This window comes from Glycine soja, chromosome 9, assembly GCF_004193775.1.
Source record: "Glycine soja cultivar W05 chromosome 9, ASM419377v2, whole genome shotgun sequence".
Classification (NCBI taxonomy): domain Eukaryota; kingdom Viridiplantae; phylum Streptophyta; class Magnoliopsida; order Fabales; family Fabaceae; genus Glycine; species Glycine soja.
In genome coordinates, this window is record NC_041010.1 from 7,114,038 (window position 1) to 7,131,961 (window position 17,924).

Sequence of the window (17,924 nt, forward strand, 5' to 3'; positions counted from 1 at the left end):
AAAATGAAAATGGTGATTAAAATAATTAAATTTGCATTTAGAAAAAGACACAAGATGACATTGTTCCTATAATAAAGTCAATTTAGAGATCCCTTATAAGTTATAAAATAGAAAAAGACAGAAAAAAAGAAAAAAGAAAACAAGTATCCAAAGATAAGACTGTTCGACTATTTATACATTTTAATAAAAAGTCATAGAAAATTTATTAAAATCCATCCTACAAAATAATCTATTAATATTATATATTTTTGAATATCAAAGACATTTACTAAAATTTTTGATCAACTATCAAATTTTTTTTAGAGAAAAATTTGTATACTAATAATTCAAAATAATTTTACATTAACATCCAATCACAAACTATCATATAATAAGTTTATTAAATTTTATAATAAATATCTTAAAAATTATTAATAATTTATTTATTAATTAATATTAATTAGTTTTTTTTAAATATTTAATAAAAAAATTCGAACCTATTATTTTCTTCTTTTTCTCCCTTTAACCCTTGAACCTTTCATTTTCAATCACCAAATCAATCCAATAACTCTCATAACTAATCAATAATCAAATAACAATATAAAGTTATTTTAATGCATGGATTTTTTTTTTTACAATTCAAAGCATACATAGTTTTTTTGTTATACAATGTACATATATAATTTGACATGCAATTATCAATTTATGTTTTTTATATTCAAATCCCAAAATCATATTGGGTGGAAAAGGAGTAAAAGATTGAATTTGAAGATGAAGCCTTTGACTGTGAGTGACACGGCAGCACCGACCAAACGAGAATGAAACCCGACCCGAAAAAGCATGGAAGTTAACATCAACACAACAAATAAAGAGGATGCGCAAGACAATAAAATAATATTAAGAAATCACATTTTATAATAATTTAAATTTTAAAACTCATTAAATAATTTTAAATAACCACAAAATAGATATAGCATGATTAAAACGAATTAATTTTAAAAATCAAAAAATTAAAAATAACAAAAAGATCAAATTAAACGTATATAATAAATTAAAAGAAAAACCTAATTAAACAGAGAAAATAAGAGAAAAAATGATCACACTTACGCAAGTTCCAACGAATCACATCACAATAGACATAATTGAAAGTTGACGTAATATTATTAGTTCCGTTGCATTCAGAAGTGCGCACTTGATAATATAACGAAAACGACGACGTGGCTCGTGGCTCGTGGCCCGTTGAGGGCGTATCTATTTTTACCCCTTTTGGCGACAAAAATGAAACGAAAGTCACCAGCGTGAGAGAGGGTGCAGGTAGGTTTGAGAGGGAATCTCCACCATTCCCATGTCTCCCTCCTCCAATCCAAATCTTCTTCTTCTTCTTCTTTAATCTCAACAATGGCGGAGGAATTCTCCAAGTCCGTGGAGGAGGGGCTGCGGCTCTCCAAGCGCATATACTTCGGCAACGACAGGGCCGTGTCGCCGCCGAAGCCGCCGCCGAGCATGTCAAAGTCCCACACCGCCTGCCTCCCCACGGCGCCCATGCTCTACGCCGTCATTCACGACCCTGCCATTGTCGACAACCCCGACGTTCCCAGCTACCAGCCCTACGTGCATGGACAGTGTGACCCCCCGGCGCTCATTCCCCTCCACATGATTGGAAATGTTCACCTTCAAGCACATTGCTACGTCAATGCCGTCGCGTTCGTCACCGTCTCCGGCTCGTGGAGACTCCACTGCGTCTCCGGCAGCCGCACCTGCGATTGCATCGTTGCCCTGCCCGTGCCACCTCAGGTGCATCCTCGAATTAAAAAAAAATTAATTGATACTATTTTTATTAGGTCTAATTATTAATTTGGTTCTCATGAAGGTTAGTTAGTTTTTTTTAGTGGAACGATCTCTCGTACATATAAGTACTTTATTGTTTTTGTTTACCGGATAGGTCAAATTTGCAAGTTTTAGTCGCAGCAAATTGAAAGTGTTTTGATTACAAAACTTTTCTGGCTGATTTTTTTTTGGCAATTGTTAAATGACCAAACAAAAATTTGGTATAGTTTTTTATATCCTTAGAAATGTTAGGATTTTCGTATAATTTTTTTTTATCAATAGCTCAAAAAGTTTGGACACACCCAAGAGAGAGGGAGAAAGAGCTTCTTAATAACAATACCAAAACCCTTGCATTTGGAGAGTAAGTATCATTGAATTTCTATAAGACATCACTTCTATAAGATATCGGTGTTAATTTTTATAATAATTAGTTTATAAATTAATAATGTAAAAGAATTTTATACTAACATCTAATTACATATAGTAAGTTTTTGCTTTGTTGACAATGTGAAATTTTTTACACTAATAGTGCATAGAAAATAAACTTTAAGGGATATATCAAAAGTGATTTCTAATTAGTTAATAATAATGTAAAAGTATTTACATTCACATTTTATCAAAATTAAAATAAAAAAATAAATCATGTTTACTTGTTCTCAACCAAAGGTGATTATGTCCCTAAAACCTCCTTTTGACTTAAAGGAAACAAAATTTGCATGTAGTTGAGAATTTTCTACTAGTTTTTATGTGAACTTGCTTCTGGCTTTTAAAATAAAAGACTCCAAGCATATAACTGGTGGTGAGAATTTGCAAAATAAATTACCCAAAATCAAGTCAAAATGGTGGTGAGAATTTTCAAACTTATCAAAATAAATTTTGCAAAATCAATATTACCCAAAATCAAGTATACAAACACTCACCACCATGCTTTATAGTTTGAATAAGAAGCCTAGGCTAGAAGAATTTCTGGCGTTCCAAATCCATTATCAGTTGTTTGTGTATATTAAATATATTTTTATACAATTTAATGTGGAATTATCCACGAATAAATGTTTTGAAAACTGGCCTATATGTAAGGTTGCCATAATGACTCCCAAACTCTGTTGCGTTTGAATGTTTTAAAGAAGTTGCAGATTTTGTGTTCTGATACCATTTGGCTAACAGGGTTCAATTCTAGGTGTGGAGGTTAGCGTTCATAGGAAGTCTTATTCTACTCAGCTAGTTGATATGAAAGACAACAATGGTAAGGAGAATATGATCCGAGCTCAAGATGGAGGCTTTGTCGGGCTGAATTTGTTTACTTTGCGTATACCACAGGTAAATATTATATTCTATGTAACATTCTAACAAACTAACATTTGACAATAAAAAAAAATATTATAGTCTGTGTATTCTGAAGGTTGTTGATTTCTAGGTCCATAATGTTTGATTATCTTGTTCTGAAGTTGCTTGTTATGCTTGTAACAGATCGATGGAGGTTCCAATTTATCTGTTAAAATTAGTTGGTACCAGAAGATACTATACAGCAATGATGTGTTCTGCTTGAATGTGCCGTTTAACTTTCCAGATTTTGTCAACCCTGTTGGGAAGAAAATGGAAAAAAAAGAAAAGATAGAAATAATTATGAATGCTATAACTGGAAGTGAGATTCTATGCAAGACAATGAGTCATCCCCTGAAGGTTCATATTTGGTTCAATTCTTGTGGTATATTTGTGCACAACCAATTAGCAATGTGATGTGATTCTATTCCCTGACTGAACAGAAAGTGAGGCATAATGCTGGGAGTATGGGTTTCTCGTATGAGTCAGATGTTCTCTCATGGTCAAAAACTGATTTCAGCTTTTCATATGCTGTGCCTGTAAGACTCAATGCCACTTTTAAATTTTAATGTCATTCTTATTTGTAGCTTCAGTTTTTGAAAGCTGCTCTTACGCATGTTGTGTAAATTCAGGATTCTTCAAGTCATATAAGTGGTGGTGTTCTTTTGGAATCTCCATCGGTGGATGATTTTGATCAACGAGAGATGTTCTGCATGTACCTTTCTCCTGGAAATCTTCAGGGTAGGAAGGTTGGTACAATATCTGAAGATTTTGTATCTGTGCATTTTACATATGATTTTGTAAAAATTTTTTGTTCACATTGCTGGTCCTACAATGTCTAGATATTCAGAAAGGACATCGTGTTCGTGATTGACATAAGTGGAAGCATGCGGGGAAAGCTAATCGATCATACAAAGAATGCACTATCGGCTGCTCTCTCTAAGCTCAATCCTCATGATTCATTTAGTATTATAGCATTCAATGGAGAGATATATCAATTTTCAAAATCAATGGAATTGGCTTCAAAGGATGCTGTTGAAAGGGCCATCGAGTGGATTAACATGAATTTTATTGCAGGGGGTGATACAAATATTTTGCATCCCTTAAACACGGTAACTCAATATTCATACAAAATTTTCTTTTTCCTTGAGCTGAATTTTATGTTTATTTTGACATTATTTATCAATTTTTCTTTAGTGTCTTGTTAGTAACAAGTAAATGTTTTGGTTCTAATCTTTATCATTCATCGAGAAAATCACTGAACCGAAGTGTAATGTACTGTGTACTGAACAAAGGAATCAATATATGCTCAACTTGATGCATGTAGAACCAAATTGTTTGTTTTTTAATCTCATCTTTGTGTACCCTCAGACTAGCTTTTAAGATTGTTGATGGGCATCATAGTTCTTTTCTGTTCACTGTCATTGGATAGAGTTGTATTGTATATTTGTATATTTTTACTGTTTTTTCTTTCAGGCAATAGAGATGCTATCTGATGCTCAAAGTTCAGTTCCAATTATTTTCCTAGTTACAGATGGAACTGTTGAAGATGAGAGACAAATTTGTGATATGATGAAGAATCATATGACCAATGGAGAGTCAATATCCCCCCGAATTTACACTTTTGGCATAGGTACGATTTCTTCTTTCCAGTATTTCAAGCCTGGATTGGAATTTTAACATTATTACATTCTTTTCCAATTAAAATTTTAACATTATTACATAAAGATTCTTATGCTTTTTCATTAATTGTGAAATTTTTGCTATTAGTTTATTTCCTAATGTTCATAGTAAAACCTCATTCAATCCCAGGTTCATTCTGCAATCATTATTTCTTGCGGATGCTTTCTATGATTGGTCGGGGCCAACATGTTGCAGCATTGGATGTAGGCAAGTTCTGAATTTTAACTTCAAAAAGTAAATATCATTATCATTGTTTATCATTTTTTTATTATTTTGAGCCTATTGGCGATGTTGGATTCTAGTGAAAACCTGATCTTTGAACCATGTCAATGAACGTACACCTAACAACTTAACAAGAAATTGTATTATCTAAATGTTGGTTGCATATACTATTATACTATGCATTCTATTTGGAGCACTTGATTGGGTTGACTAGCCATAAAAATAAGAGGCCCTACACTGGTTTTGCATATAAGTTTCACAATGTTTATCTTGCAAGAGATGCATAAATATGTAGAACAGATTTGAATTGAGATAGCATTTTTGTCACCCTTTTCAAAATTACTTTTGGTGTTAGACAAGACAAGTTATTTCAGTGGCATTATGACCTCTTTGAATTATTTATTGTCAGATTTGATCGAGCCTCAGATGCTGAAATTGTTTGACAAAGCTTCATCTCTTGTTCTTGCAAATATCACAATGGACATATTCAATGATGTGGATGAAGTTGAGGTAAGCATTTTACTGGTACTCGTTGGCTAGATAGAAGGGAAATAAAAGTGTCACCCATGTTTTGCTTTTTCCTTTACATTAACTACCTTTCTTGTTTCTTGATGCCTTTGGGGATACTTGCATTTTTCTTCATGTTTCTTTTTGCCTGTTTATATCTTTAGAGAAATATTAGAGTTAAGACTTATAAGTGTTGCCATGATGGGATTCACATGTCCTGTGTCAACTATGGCAATTAAGTTTCTGTAACATGTGTGCTATTATATGTTGCATTTTTTTAATCTCACTCTTCCTTTGAACTTGTGGTTTCCTCTAATGGCATTATTTGCAATATCTTGTGATAGGTGTGCCCCTCTCACATTCCAGATCTTTCCTCAGATGGTCCATTGCTTTTATGTGGAAGATATAAGGGAAGTTTTCCCAAAGATCTTGAAATTAAAGGTGTCTTGCCTGATTTCAGTAATTTTGTGATAGATCTGAAGATTCAAGAGGCTAAGGGCATACCTGTACAAAGGGTAATGTTCTCTGCACTACCTTGCTTATTTACTATTCAAGTTTGTTTGTCCCCAACCCCCCCCCCCTCCCTAATTAAATTATGTCTAAAATTTCTTGAGAGGATGTTCCACATGTTGTTTATGGTTGCTTGGAATCTATTTGTTACTCTGCAATCCTCTTTGAACTTTGAAGGATCTGTTATTTCATGAAGCAGAGAGTAATATATGAGTTGCATTTTACTATTTATATATGATCTATTGAATTGGGAGAAACTAATCGTAATTCCCTTTTTTTCGTCCCATCCTTGTGATTTTCTGTGGCTACATAAAAGAACCATAGCCTTCTTTATCTTTCTATGGTGTGCAACTGTGCATATACCAAAAGTATGGTTTGCTTCATCTTACTCTTGCAGTTACCCTCCTCCTAATAAATATACACAATTTTTGTTATTTTGTTTCGTTTCGTTTCCTTTACTGTTAACTGTTATTCTGCTGCACTGCCTTTTCTTTCAACAGATTTGTGCAAGAGATCAAATAGAGTATCTTACTGCTCAAGCATGGCTCTCAAAAGATGAAAAATTAGAACAAATGGTTTGTTATTAGCTTTCTGTGCCACCACTCCACGTACTCAAATGCATGAATTGAAATTTCATCTAAATTGTCATGGTTCCTCTATTCGATATTCGGCCAATTCTTTTCTCTAATATTTTTTTCTTGTGTCACATCGTTTAAATTGGCAGGTTGCCAAACTAAGTTTACAAACTGGCTTTACATCGGAGTACACGAGTATGACAATTCTTGAGATTGATCTTCGAAAGAAAGCCAAGGAATCAGATGGAAAGAAAGTATGTATCAAAAGTTTTGAGGTTCTTTTTCCTAATAAAATAGATCTTATTTTATGTAAACCTATTTTTTGTCATTTCACACTTTGAAATTTATTCCTTTCTGTATTAGATGTATCTTAACATGACAGAAAAACTAAAGTTTAGTCGGTTGGTTTGCCTGTTTTAATTGAATGCTTATAATTCAATTTTCTATTGTGGTTTTACATAGTTACATAGTTCTATTAAAATAGATAAAATCTCTCACTTCCTTTCTTCTAAATCATGGCAAAAGGTGTCAAAAAAGAGCAATCCTCAGAGTGGAGCAAAAGAACAAGAGCAGAGAGTTATTTTGCTCCCTCCCCTAGGTATAGGATTTGGCAACTTAACTGCAACTGCTGAAAACATTCAACCAGGATCTGAAGAAACAAAAGGGCCTGATGGGGCTGAAATCTTTGTTAAGGCTGCCACAAATTGTTGTGGCACCTGCTGCAATTACTGCTGTTGCATGTGCTGCATCCAGGCCTTTACCCGGATAAACAACCAATGTGCAATTGCATTTACTCAACTTTGTGTTGGCTTAGGATGCTTCAGCTGCATCAACTGTTGTGCAGATATATGTTGTTCTGGAAATGAAAACTGAAACGTCAACATATGTTGTATGGTTGTTGTATACTACATAGAAATTTCTGTTTACTGGGTTGTCATTTTGGAAATGTATATGCTTGAGTCATCAGTTTTGTTTTATAGTTCATTTTCTTGCCATAATTGGGTAGTCTAAAATTTCCTAGAGTATATAGTCTGGCATGGTTAATTTTGCAATAGAAAGTCAATTTTCAATGTTTTACTTCAGAAAAGAAACAACTTTCTGCAAATACTGCAGTACTCTATGCTTATTTTACGTGAAGAATAGACACACTATCTCAAAGGATATTTACTGTTTAAAATAAACAAATTGAAAGGAAATCTATTGTCATTTAATCTTTTTGTTAATTACCCGAGAAATAATATTTATACTATCTATTCTAGCAAGTCCTAACACTCGTGAAGTACACCATTGCAATTTCATTTCCATTACCGCTAAGATTTTGCGACATCTTTCTCAACCTGTATATCTTCTTCTTCTTCTTCTTCTTCTTCTTCTTCATCATCATCATCATCATCATCATCATCATCATCATCATCATCATCATCATCATCATCATCATCATCCGATGAAACGACCGTTTTGTGATGGAAGGTTTCTTGAATTCTTGTCACTCCCTTTTCCACAGGCCCTATTGCTTGATTTATTGTTAGTACAACATCCTTGACAACCTGATTTTTGTTGATATACAAAATTAATGATTCTCATTAAGCATGATGGATAGGATGGGGTTAACAGTGATATGATAATTAATACACCTTATGTTTTTATTATGAAATGAACTTACTCGTTGACCACCTTCCACAACAATATCCTGGACGCTCTCTGTGACACTAGTTGTTGGAGCCTCAACTTGAGTTATTTTCTCTTTAAGCACAGCTGATTTCTGTTTGTTCCCTTCATCTATCTCCAAGGCTGCTTCTATTGTTTCCTTTGAGACTTTTCCATATGCAGGAGGAGGAAGAAAATGATATGGTTTTGCAGAAAATACAAACACATGAGCAACACCTGCAATGGCCATCTGCATTACCATGGACATGAAAGTAGTCTTGGATGAAAAAGGTATTGAAAAATATTTTAAGGTGTGTTAATTTAGGACTATTTTCTGATAAGTAAAAGAAATTTGGGGTTGCAATGGTTCGTAGAATTCAGTAACCCAAATATTCACTTCTATACATCTAGGCTTAAACCTTTCACCCTAAAACAAGTATATTGAAAAGAGTCAACCCTGATTTTTCATTCACTCATAACATTTTTCCAGGATTGCACGCAGAAAATGGAGATAAACCTAACAAAGTTCTAAGAGCTAACAAAATGGATCACAATCCCTTTTGTCAGTGTTAGGTAAACAGACCGCAATGATTTAGTATATTGAGGAACTACCTCTATGGAAATTAAGAAATCTTGCAGTCCCGTTTGAAATTTTCCTTCATTGGGTAGTACTCCAAATGTACACAAAACTGCAATACCTACACCTTGCCACCAAGTAGCAAACACAATGGCCTTGAAGCTGATGAACTTTGCAAGTGGTTTTATTGGTTGAAGTCTCTCATGAGTAACATTATAAAACTGAACAAGGCAGTATAATGCCCACATCTGGCTGAAGTTCAATACCACTGCTATATATGGATACCTGCAAAATGTGGAAGACCATGTTTATTGTTGATCAAAGTTAAAGACTCCTTTGCTTAATATTAATCAGTGTGTACAATTTCACAGAAAAGAAAAATGCATGGTCAAAACATACGAGGGATATATCAGTTTATGATGTGAGACAATGATAAAACTGATCTTGGATTCCACCTTTGTATGAAAAACATACCCGTAGTACCACTTGAATTCCCCATCACCATAAACACCAGCCAATTCCAATATAAATGCTAACAATGCACAAACAGTCTTCAGGATCATCTGCTCTATATCTAAGTGACATTAGTGTCAGTTTAGAACTAAAATGAACACATTTAGGGAAACTTCAGTGACTTACATATTGAACAAGACCAAATTTTTCTGTTGTGAGAAGATCTTTTCCAAGCTTGGATGGATACCAAAAGAAGTTCCAAAATGATCTATTTTCTATGCCGTGATTCTCATCTGAACCATCCAACAAGGATTTACTTAGTTGTTCTGCAGATTCATCTTCAAGTACTTCTACAACCTTTCCTTCACCACCTGGCAGATTGTATTTGAAAAAATAAAGTGAAATATTTTCATAGTTATGGCATTGAGTATCAATGTATCATGATATGTGGTCTTCTCTAAAACAGGATTGCATGCCCAGTAAAACAAAGAGAGAATATGAGCCAAAAAATGCTATAGAAATTTAAGATGAGGTGTCTGAAGTAACACTGGCACAGCATATTGACTTGAGAAGCAGAAGTGTTTCTAAAAACCTTTTTTATTTCCAGTTCCACAGAACGGCTTTCAGTAGCATATATAACACATGCAACTTCTATTTTTACTTCCTGAATTTCACAAATAGCCAATTTTAGCTGAGAAGAAGACTAGATATGCATGATATTAATGCATCCCTAGCAATATTCTTAATGCATTGAGGTTACTGTAACTTACCAAGACAAGCAATCAGGTATCTGCCAAAAGAATACAGAGCAAAGGCTTCATAGTAGTTTCTTAAAATGTCACATGCTAGAGATAATCTCGGATTCCACAAAGAAATAATCTGGAATGACAGGGAGAGAGAAAACAAAAGCTCTGAGTTATGTTGATGTTGTGTAGCTACTTTATAACACTCTTTAGATGTAGAAATTAGATCAAGACATCATCATGAAATATGCTTTTCACTTAGTTTAACAAGGGAGATGTAACACGGATTGAAAAGATGAGAGCATGCACCAATGCAATTTATCATGCAATTGCATGGCTATAGAGGCACAAAAGTAAACCATGAGCCTAAAAGTTTGCAATCTAGGTGGTTTCCTAAACTTTTCCCCCCTCCCTTTTTGGACTGTAAATAGTTCATATTTCTTGAAGAATATAGGAATTGTAGTTAACTAGTTATCATAGATCTGTGTCATCTGAATCTCTGATTTCAAGAGAATTTCACCGCTGACATATATACCCCCCCCCCCCCCCCCCCCCACACACACTGTTATCTAATCACAAATCACCATTTCCGTGACTTTTAAGATAATCTGGTAAAAGTTAACAAATTTACCGTAAATGGTGAGTTGTGATTGGATGATACTGTAAACCTTTTTACACTGTCAGGGCATAGTCTTTTTTGGCTTAAAATAACCTCCATACACCTATTAACTATTTCCTCTGCCAAGGCTACCTCAGGTTCCACCCTTAAAACTGCCTTGTAAGGGTAGTGGTCGTGGTTGATGCAAAAGCAAAGCCAAATTCTACCAGCCTAGGAAAAACACAATTTGGTGAATTCCATGATCCCCTTATGGAAATCCAAGGGGGAAAAAACTCTAGGACAATTGGAAAGGCCTATCAGTCTATTACCAATTGCTTGTATCCTAATACAACCTTAAAACAATCCAAGACTAGATGTAGTTGTTCCTTCAAATGACTAATCCAACCATGCCAAAAAGAAGTCAGGAATGTGTTTTAGAGTAATAGAATCTTACAGACTCGATAGCATAGATAGGGACCATTGAAATAACAGCAACAATCCACTTCTGCTCCTGAATGTAAACCAATTTCGGGTTAGCCGAAGTTATTCCTAACTCCTTAAATATTTCATTCAAGCTAGAAAGGTTGCATTGCAACTTGAATATGTGAAAGCGCATAATGTGTTATTTTCTACTTTTCTTTTTCTTCTTCCCAGACAAGCAGAAGTGATAATTGAAGGCACTACATTGAATAAAATTTTAATGACCAAGAACCATAGAACTCACTTTCATGGCATATAAAAGGCCAAGAGAAAAAAAACAACTTCAGTGATTCAATAGCTATTTCATTGAATAAAATTTCAATGACCAAGAACCATAGAACTCACTAACACCTCATGGCATATAAAAAGGCCAAGAGAAAAAAAATTAAAAAAAAAGCAACTTCAGTGATTCAATAGCTATGAGAAAAATAACTCACTGCAGGATTGGTATATGATCGAAGATGTTGCAGAATGAGAAGAATGGAGAGCACTAGAGCTACAAGCACAGAACACCCCGCAATTATGAGAGCAGGTGGGCGAAGATTCTTGTATGTTCCTTCAAAGTTTGAGAAGTGATTTGATGCCATTCCTCATGCATCTTTCTCTCCAAGCACTTCAGAATTTTTGCAAGTCAAGAGGCATGTATGGTAGCTTGTCCTATTGGTGTCAATGACCATGATCACACCAAAGCATGCAAAATGTAACATTCATAAATACAAGATACATGAGTAGGGCGGGATATAAGGTGGCTTGAATGATTAAAGGAGAAGGGAAGAGGGGAAAGGTCATGGATTCGATCCGCTCTGCAAACAAAAACTATCATTCTAACAGATTAACATTTGTGGTTAAAAAAAATACATGATTAAGGTTCAAGTTCTTAATAGAAACCATTCAAAGGTTAAGTATCTGCATTTACTATCATTCATCAATAACTCCATCGATCATCTTTATTAGAATTAATTAAGTCAATGCCACTTCATGAATCTCATTTATCAATACCATTGTGCTAAGGAAACACACGGGGATAACATTATACAAAAGGAATATTTTACATTTATACTCTGCTAATATAAATGAGCAAATTTGAAGCTCATGCTGAGTGTAACAAATGGAGTTCAATTAACGCAATAAAAAAAAACACGAATAAAGAATCAGTTACCACATAAAGAAGGGAATCCATGAAGCTAAACGAGTCAGAAAAAGAAACAACTAACCAACCTATTGAAAATGTTACTGAGGCAACCATGTGTCCCAATAAAGCCAAACTCGAAACCTCTTCACAAAGTGTTGTAAGTGCAACAAAACAAGTAACAACCATGCATATCCATGCCATATCTAACAAGGGATCTTTACACGTTTGGGCAACGAACTGACACGTTTTGCTATGTCACTTTACAAAAGGACACGTGTGTAGCTTCATCGTGAAATCCATGCCATGTCTAACAAACGGATCCCACATTTTTGTTCCCTTCAATTTTAATTTGTTTTCTTAACGGTTACTAGTATAATTCAAAAATATATAATCAATGTTCTTTCATTTTTTAAATTATACAATTTTTAAGTTAAATAAATATTTGTTCAACCTATGTTTTTCTCTCTTGAAGTGCTGTTTGAGGCCGACTCACTTATACTGGGCTCAATAAGCCCAACAGATAAAAGTTTTCGGGTGTTGTTTCGTGCACCGCAACTATTGCTTACTGCACTTTCGCATTCTGGAAAGTTGATTCCAAAATGTAATAAACTTTTCATAATATAATGGAAAGTGAAAAATTATATTTCGCAATAAAATTTTCAAAACATAATGAAAAGTGCAAAAAACAAATAGTGAAAGTACATGAAGTTTTAGCCAAAGTTTTCCCTCTCCACATAAGTAAGCTCATTCTTTCACTTTTGAACAATGCTACGAGATTCATATAATTTTTACATTTTCTAATGAGTAAATTACAATAATCACTCCTATGATTTGCTTTTATTATATTGGATATTCCTTCTTTTAAACCTTAAAAAAAAACACTCTAATTGTTATTTTTCATTTCACTAACCACCCTTTGATTTTTTTTTTTGGAAGCCACCCTTTCATGTTTTATACATGAGAAACGTGAGTTTGAGATTTGTAACAGCAGTAACTTTTAGAATAAAGTAATAAATAAATAAATAAATAAGTAAAAGTAAATAGGTCATAATTTTCCTATAAGCCAAGCCAAATGTTAACCTAGAACAACTTTTAGAAAACACATTCTATTCCTTTCTTCTTCTTCTGACCATAAGAACCCTAACAAAGCAATCAGATGAAAAGTTCTAGAGAGCATCAGAGACGCCACACTTGTTAACAGAGAATGTTTGAGTGACTACATCGAGATAAGAGATGAGTTACTCATGCTTGGGGGTTAGAATGAACATGTGTAGGGATCCCTAGAGGATCAATTTTTGGGTTATTTCGGAGTGTTTATGAAGTTTAATTATGTTTTCATGTTTAATCGCGGATTGAGTGTGTTTGATGAACTAATTGGTGTTCTGATGCGAATTTGTTGTAAAATTGACATGTTCCTATGTTAGGTGTGTAGCTTAGGAATTAGAATTCTTTATAAATAGCATAAAAATTTGTGTGGTAATAATTTTGTTTATACCAGATATGTTGGCCTTTCAATTTTTTTTGTTTTTATTGTTTTTTTTCACACCGCAGTGTATACATATAGATATTGACACTCTTATTTTAGAAACTTCATATTTTATTTTGTGTAGCTGATTTCTCATCATGAAATTCACATGTGTAACAATTATAAGATAATTGAATTGACTAAAATTATTTGAAGAAATTAACTAAAGCTGTGTTCACATTGTAATTAGGCATTTTCTTGATGTTGGCGAATTAGTTGAAATATATTTAGAATATGAGTATACATGTTTTTCATATAAAACAATATATATATATAATATAATATATACGTTCAAATTAATATATACAATATATATATTATAAGTTTATATTAAGATTTTAATATCTTACGTTAACGTATGTTACGTTAATTTATATTGAATATAATATATTATTTACATGGTTTAATATAATTATGTTAATATTTTAAATGTTTACGTGAATGTTATATATATATATATATTACATAATTATGCACTAATATGTTATATATATTTGTTTATAAGTCTTGAAATTAGAGGTGTTATGTTATTTTTATTATACATTGTTACCTAATTGTTAAGTATATTTTGTAATTAGTTAAATTGTAGACATGGGATATGGTTGTGAATGAGAGTGTGATTGATATTTGTTATAATATTACTTGTCTTGTGAGTTATGAGTTATACAGTAACCCGACCAGTGTTTATCTCGAGAAATTTTTTATGTGCAGTGTTAAAGGAAAATTGTAGGATTCCTAGTTAGAATTCTAAAGGGTTGAACTGTTGCGCAACTTGCTAAACATGTTTGAAAATATAAGTGTGAGGTCGTCAATATTTTATAATTCATGAACAGTGTCTACGTGCAAAAAAAGAAAAAAAAATATTTTAGGGGTTGGACCTGAATTAGGAGGGAGAGGCCCTGACAGACTCTTCAGAGTGTAGGCTTTGGGGGTCATTCGATTTGAGTGCTCCTTTAAGTCTGTGTCAATCCCATATGGTTGGAGCATTCTCGCAAAACAGCGTAACCCTGACTGGTCTCCCTATGATTTTACTTAGTGAGAGTGACATGGCATACCCATTGTGTGGTGTGTCTTGTTATGTACTCCTAAGCGCATGTTATAATTTCCACATGCTCTGATAAGTGTGACATTGGGGCATAGGATTTTACTTCGCATGTTATAATTTCCATAAATGATATAATTGTGTTATGTTTTCTATTTTAGTTTTCTTTTTTTTATTTAGCATGGACGACCTTGTTTTAAGCCGGGATAACTTTATTTTTTTTATTCGAACAATTTCTATAATGTTTTTATTAAGTAAGTGTGAACCCTTTATCTTTTGAAATTAATTTAAAGTCAATGTGTTTTAAAAAAAAAATTTCGCATGATTTCATTTCCTTTTATTCCTTATTTGTAAGGGTTGAGGGTGTTACAAGATTGTCACATGATTTTTCCTTTTAACTTCGCAATTGCTTCACATTAAAATGAATGACATCCGAGAAATACATGTGTGTAAAATAGTCCACATTAAATTTCAACAAACAGAATCAAAATTTAAAGTTCAATTAAGTAAACTAAAAAATTACATGTAATTAAGTATTAAAATGGTTACAGATAAAATTCTTCATATCACTATTTAAACATCACTTTCTTTTGCCTTTATTTTTTTCTTCCATAAATAAATGTTTTTTTTTTCTTTTATTAAATTTACTAACAAAAGTTCCACGGAGTTAATAAATGAGGTTAAAAGTATTCTACGGTGACAAGTGCATGAATAATCATTATAAATTTACTAACAGAAGTTTCACGGAGTTAATTTACATAAAAAATATAATTAAAAAGTATGTCAAAAAATGTGATTTGTTTTGTAAGTGAGTAGCAGTAAGTAGGTGTTTGCATAATTAATTTTGAATGAAATTAATATTAAATTTAACTTAATTTCGTTAATTTTTTTATGCTGCTCGCCAACTTACTTTTGCATCAGGTACCCATTTAGCTAATACTTTAAACAGTTGAACTTATCTTATTCACACTCAGCTAACCTTCGTATTTAACTAATACTAAAAAATTGTTAGCCACACATTCAATTTAACTGACTTTATCCATATTCAGTCAACACTAAAATTAGTTAAATTTCACACTAGTGGGCACCAATTCCGTTTAACTCTTCGTAGTTGGATTTCATCGCTTGCAGATATTTTTCAAGACGTCAACAATTTCTAATAAATTTTAGTTAAAAAGAAAAGATATATTTTTAAAAGATTATGTTAAAGAATTTGTTATTAGAATTTCTCTTTTCATTAATATTTTGCTTTTACTTGGATCTGCAGCTGATGTGAACTACAGTACAATCCCGTTGTAAGTTCGAAAATGTGGGTGAATGTCACTATTATAACTTATTGGGAGGGGATATCAAGTTCCACAAGTAAGTAATCAAGACCTATAGTACTGAATCCCAGTAACTAACTCATCATAACCTCACTCTTCTCGGTTAATTTTCACGGGAGAAATCATAGCTATATTTTGCACCCTTCACAATCATTATTGGTGGAATTTATCTTTTTCAAACCGTATCTATCTATATTAAATGTTCCTATTTGAGAATTTTAAGGCCAATGAAAACACGCAAAGATGATCATTACGTACTAGCTACTAGTATTAAATATTAATGCTTGTGACTTTTCTTAGTATTTCCTTGCTATGCGAGCTACGTACTTTCTATTAAGGGCAAGACTTCCATTTGGGGACAGGCAGACACACGACTATAATGCAAAAAACCCATAACTAGTCTCTGTTTCACATGCTTATGTTTTGTTCCGTACAAAACAAAAATGTTCCACTTGAAGAATTTAGTTAGTTAGCAAGGAACATATTTTTATCTATATTTTAATTTAGGGAAACGAATCAGACCATAGTGGAAAATAAAAAAAAAATTATTATTAACAGTTTGATATAAGTGATAATAATTTGTGTCTCTTAATAAGTAATTCAGAATTGAAATTTTTAAGTATGAAATAAGTTATGTTAGAAGATAAATATGCATTTTATATTTGTCATTGATCTTGACAAAAATAATCAAGCATCAATGCCATGATATCAAAAAACAGAAAAAGCCTTTGAGATTAAAGAGTATTTTGAGAGTTATTTAAATTTATCTCACTTAAAAAAGACAAGTAAGGACTCAAATCTGGGACTTGGCAAATGAGAAAACTCTGTTTTACTCCACTTGACAAACTTCTAGAGATTAAAAAGGGTACATTTTTAATTTAAAGGGTTTGTTTTACCCTTACAAAGTTAGGCATTCGAGCCACGACGACACTGTTTGTGTATGCCATGATATTAATTAACCTTAATTATTTCTTTACTAACTTAGATGCAACACACTGATCCCTTTCGGCGTAAATTCCACACCTTTTTTATATGTGGTGACGCTAGTTTGATTAACAATCCCAATCCCTTCCTTAATTTGCCAATACCCTCGCTTTGCAAAGCTAAACTAATCATATCTGCAAAATAAATAATTTGTTGTAAATTCTTCAAAGATATAAAACTAACTATATTAATTCATTAAAGGATAGAAATTGCTTTGAAGATATATACCTTTGAATGTGTACTCTATCAATTAGTGTGTATTTCATTTAGTTTATTTTGAGAAATAATTGTTTTCTTTTTCTTAGCTCTGATAGAGAATTTGAAAATAATTGTGCTTAGAACCAGTTCAAGAGAAGAAATATTTGATAAATTTTTTTATTATTCCACTCAACTCAAACTCTAGAGATGTACATACATACAAAGCCTCAAACGCCCAAGTTAGTATTTGTATGTGGATGTTAAGAGTGTACAAAAGCTAAATATTATACCCCAAATTTTTATAATCTATTTATATAATTTATTTTTTTATCAATAAATATTAATTATTAATTATTAGCAAGAAAAATTAAACTCATGATCTTTTCCTCTCTTCCTTCTTCTTTTACCAACAAGTGAAACTTATAACTTCATTTATATAATTTGTGTTAGACTATAGTAGTTATTCTTACTTGATGAGATGTGAATGGTATATCTAGGAGTCAATCTCGTGGTATTCATATTGTTTATTGACAACAGTTTATATGCCAGATCTTATGCTTCATGCATGAACGTAAATATAGGATTGAAAGATTATCA

The 17,924-nt window shown here is 32.7% G+C and overlaps 2 protein-coding genes across 5 annotated transcripts; one reads left to right on the plus strand and one right to left on the minus strand.

The window, feature by feature from the left end:
* Window positions 1–1,208: 1,208 nt before the first annotated feature.
* LOC114366939 lies at window positions 1,209–7,602 on the plus strand. The gene is made up of 13 exons (XM_028323979.1): window positions 1,209–1,773; window positions 2,971–3,123; window positions 3,274–3,486; window positions 3,570–3,665; window positions 3,759–3,875; window positions 3,969–4,238; window positions 4,603–4,759; window positions 4,939–5,016; window positions 5,441–5,541; window positions 5,883–6,053; window positions 6,549–6,623; window positions 6,773–6,877; window positions 7,149–7,602. Exons 1-13 carry the CDS (start codon window positions 1,378–1,380, stop codon window positions 7,494–7,496), a joined length of 2,280 nt encoding a protein of 759 aa, XP_028179780.1. The 5' UTR covers window positions 1,209–1,377; the 3' UTR covers window positions 7,497–7,602.
* On the minus strand, window positions 7,392–12,428 carry LOC114366940 (protein LAZ1 homolog 2-like). Of its 4 annotated transcripts, XM_028323982.1 has the most exons (10): window positions 12,340–12,428; window positions 11,559–11,778; window positions 11,096–11,152; window positions 10,071–10,179; window positions 9,487–9,671; window positions 9,322–9,410; window positions 8,883–9,132; window positions 8,287–8,520; window positions 7,932–8,170; window positions 7,392–7,479 (listed from the first exon to the last, which is right to left on the minus strand). In XM_028323982.1, the coding sequence occupies exons 2-9, from the start codon at window positions 11,706–11,708 to the stop codon at window positions 7,934–7,936; spliced, it is 1,311 nt and encodes a 436-aa protein (XP_028179783.1). In that variant the 5' UTR covers window positions 11,709–11,778; window positions 12,340–12,428; the 3' UTR covers window positions 7,392–7,479; window positions 7,932–7,933. The 4 variants fall into 4 exon arrangements, with proteins under 4 accessions (XP_028179783.1, XP_028179781.1, XP_028179782.1 ...); XM_028323980.1 differs by lacking the exon at window positions 7,392–7,479 and having other exon boundaries at window positions 7,755–8,170; XM_028323981.1 differs by lacking the exon at window positions 7,392–7,479 and having other exon boundaries at window positions 7,755–8,170; window positions 12,281–12,341.
* Between the last annotated feature and the right edge of the window lie 5,496 nt (window positions 12,429–17,924).

Excerpts from the sequence above, each read along its gene's own strand:
- LOC114366939 (XM_028323979.1), top strand. The coding sequence starts at position 1,378 with ATGGCGGAGGAATTCTCCAAGTCCGTGGAGGAGGGGCTGCGGCTCTCC. Across the intron at positions 5,017-5,440 it reads TGTTGCAGCATTGGATGTAG|ATTTGATCGAGCCTCAGATG; the intron begins GCAAGTTCTGAA and ends ATTTATTGTCAG. Across the intron at positions 6,054-6,548 it reads AGGGCATACCTGTACAAAGG|ATTTGTGCAAGAGATCAAAT; the intron begins GTAATGTTCTCT and ends TTCTTTCAACAG.
- LOC114366940 (XM_028323982.1), bottom strand. The coding sequence starts at position 11,708 with ATGGCATCAAATCACTTCTCAAACTTTGAAGGAACATACAAGAATCTT. Across the intron at positions 9,411-9,486 it reads AATTTGGTCTTGTTCAATAT|ATGATCCTGAAGACTGTTTG; the intron begins GTAAGTCACTGA and ends GATATAGAGCAG. Across the intron at positions 8,521-8,882 it reads ATTTCTTAATTTCCATAGAG|ATGGCCATTGCAGGTGTTGC; the intron begins GTAGTTCCTCAA and ends ATGGTAATGCAG.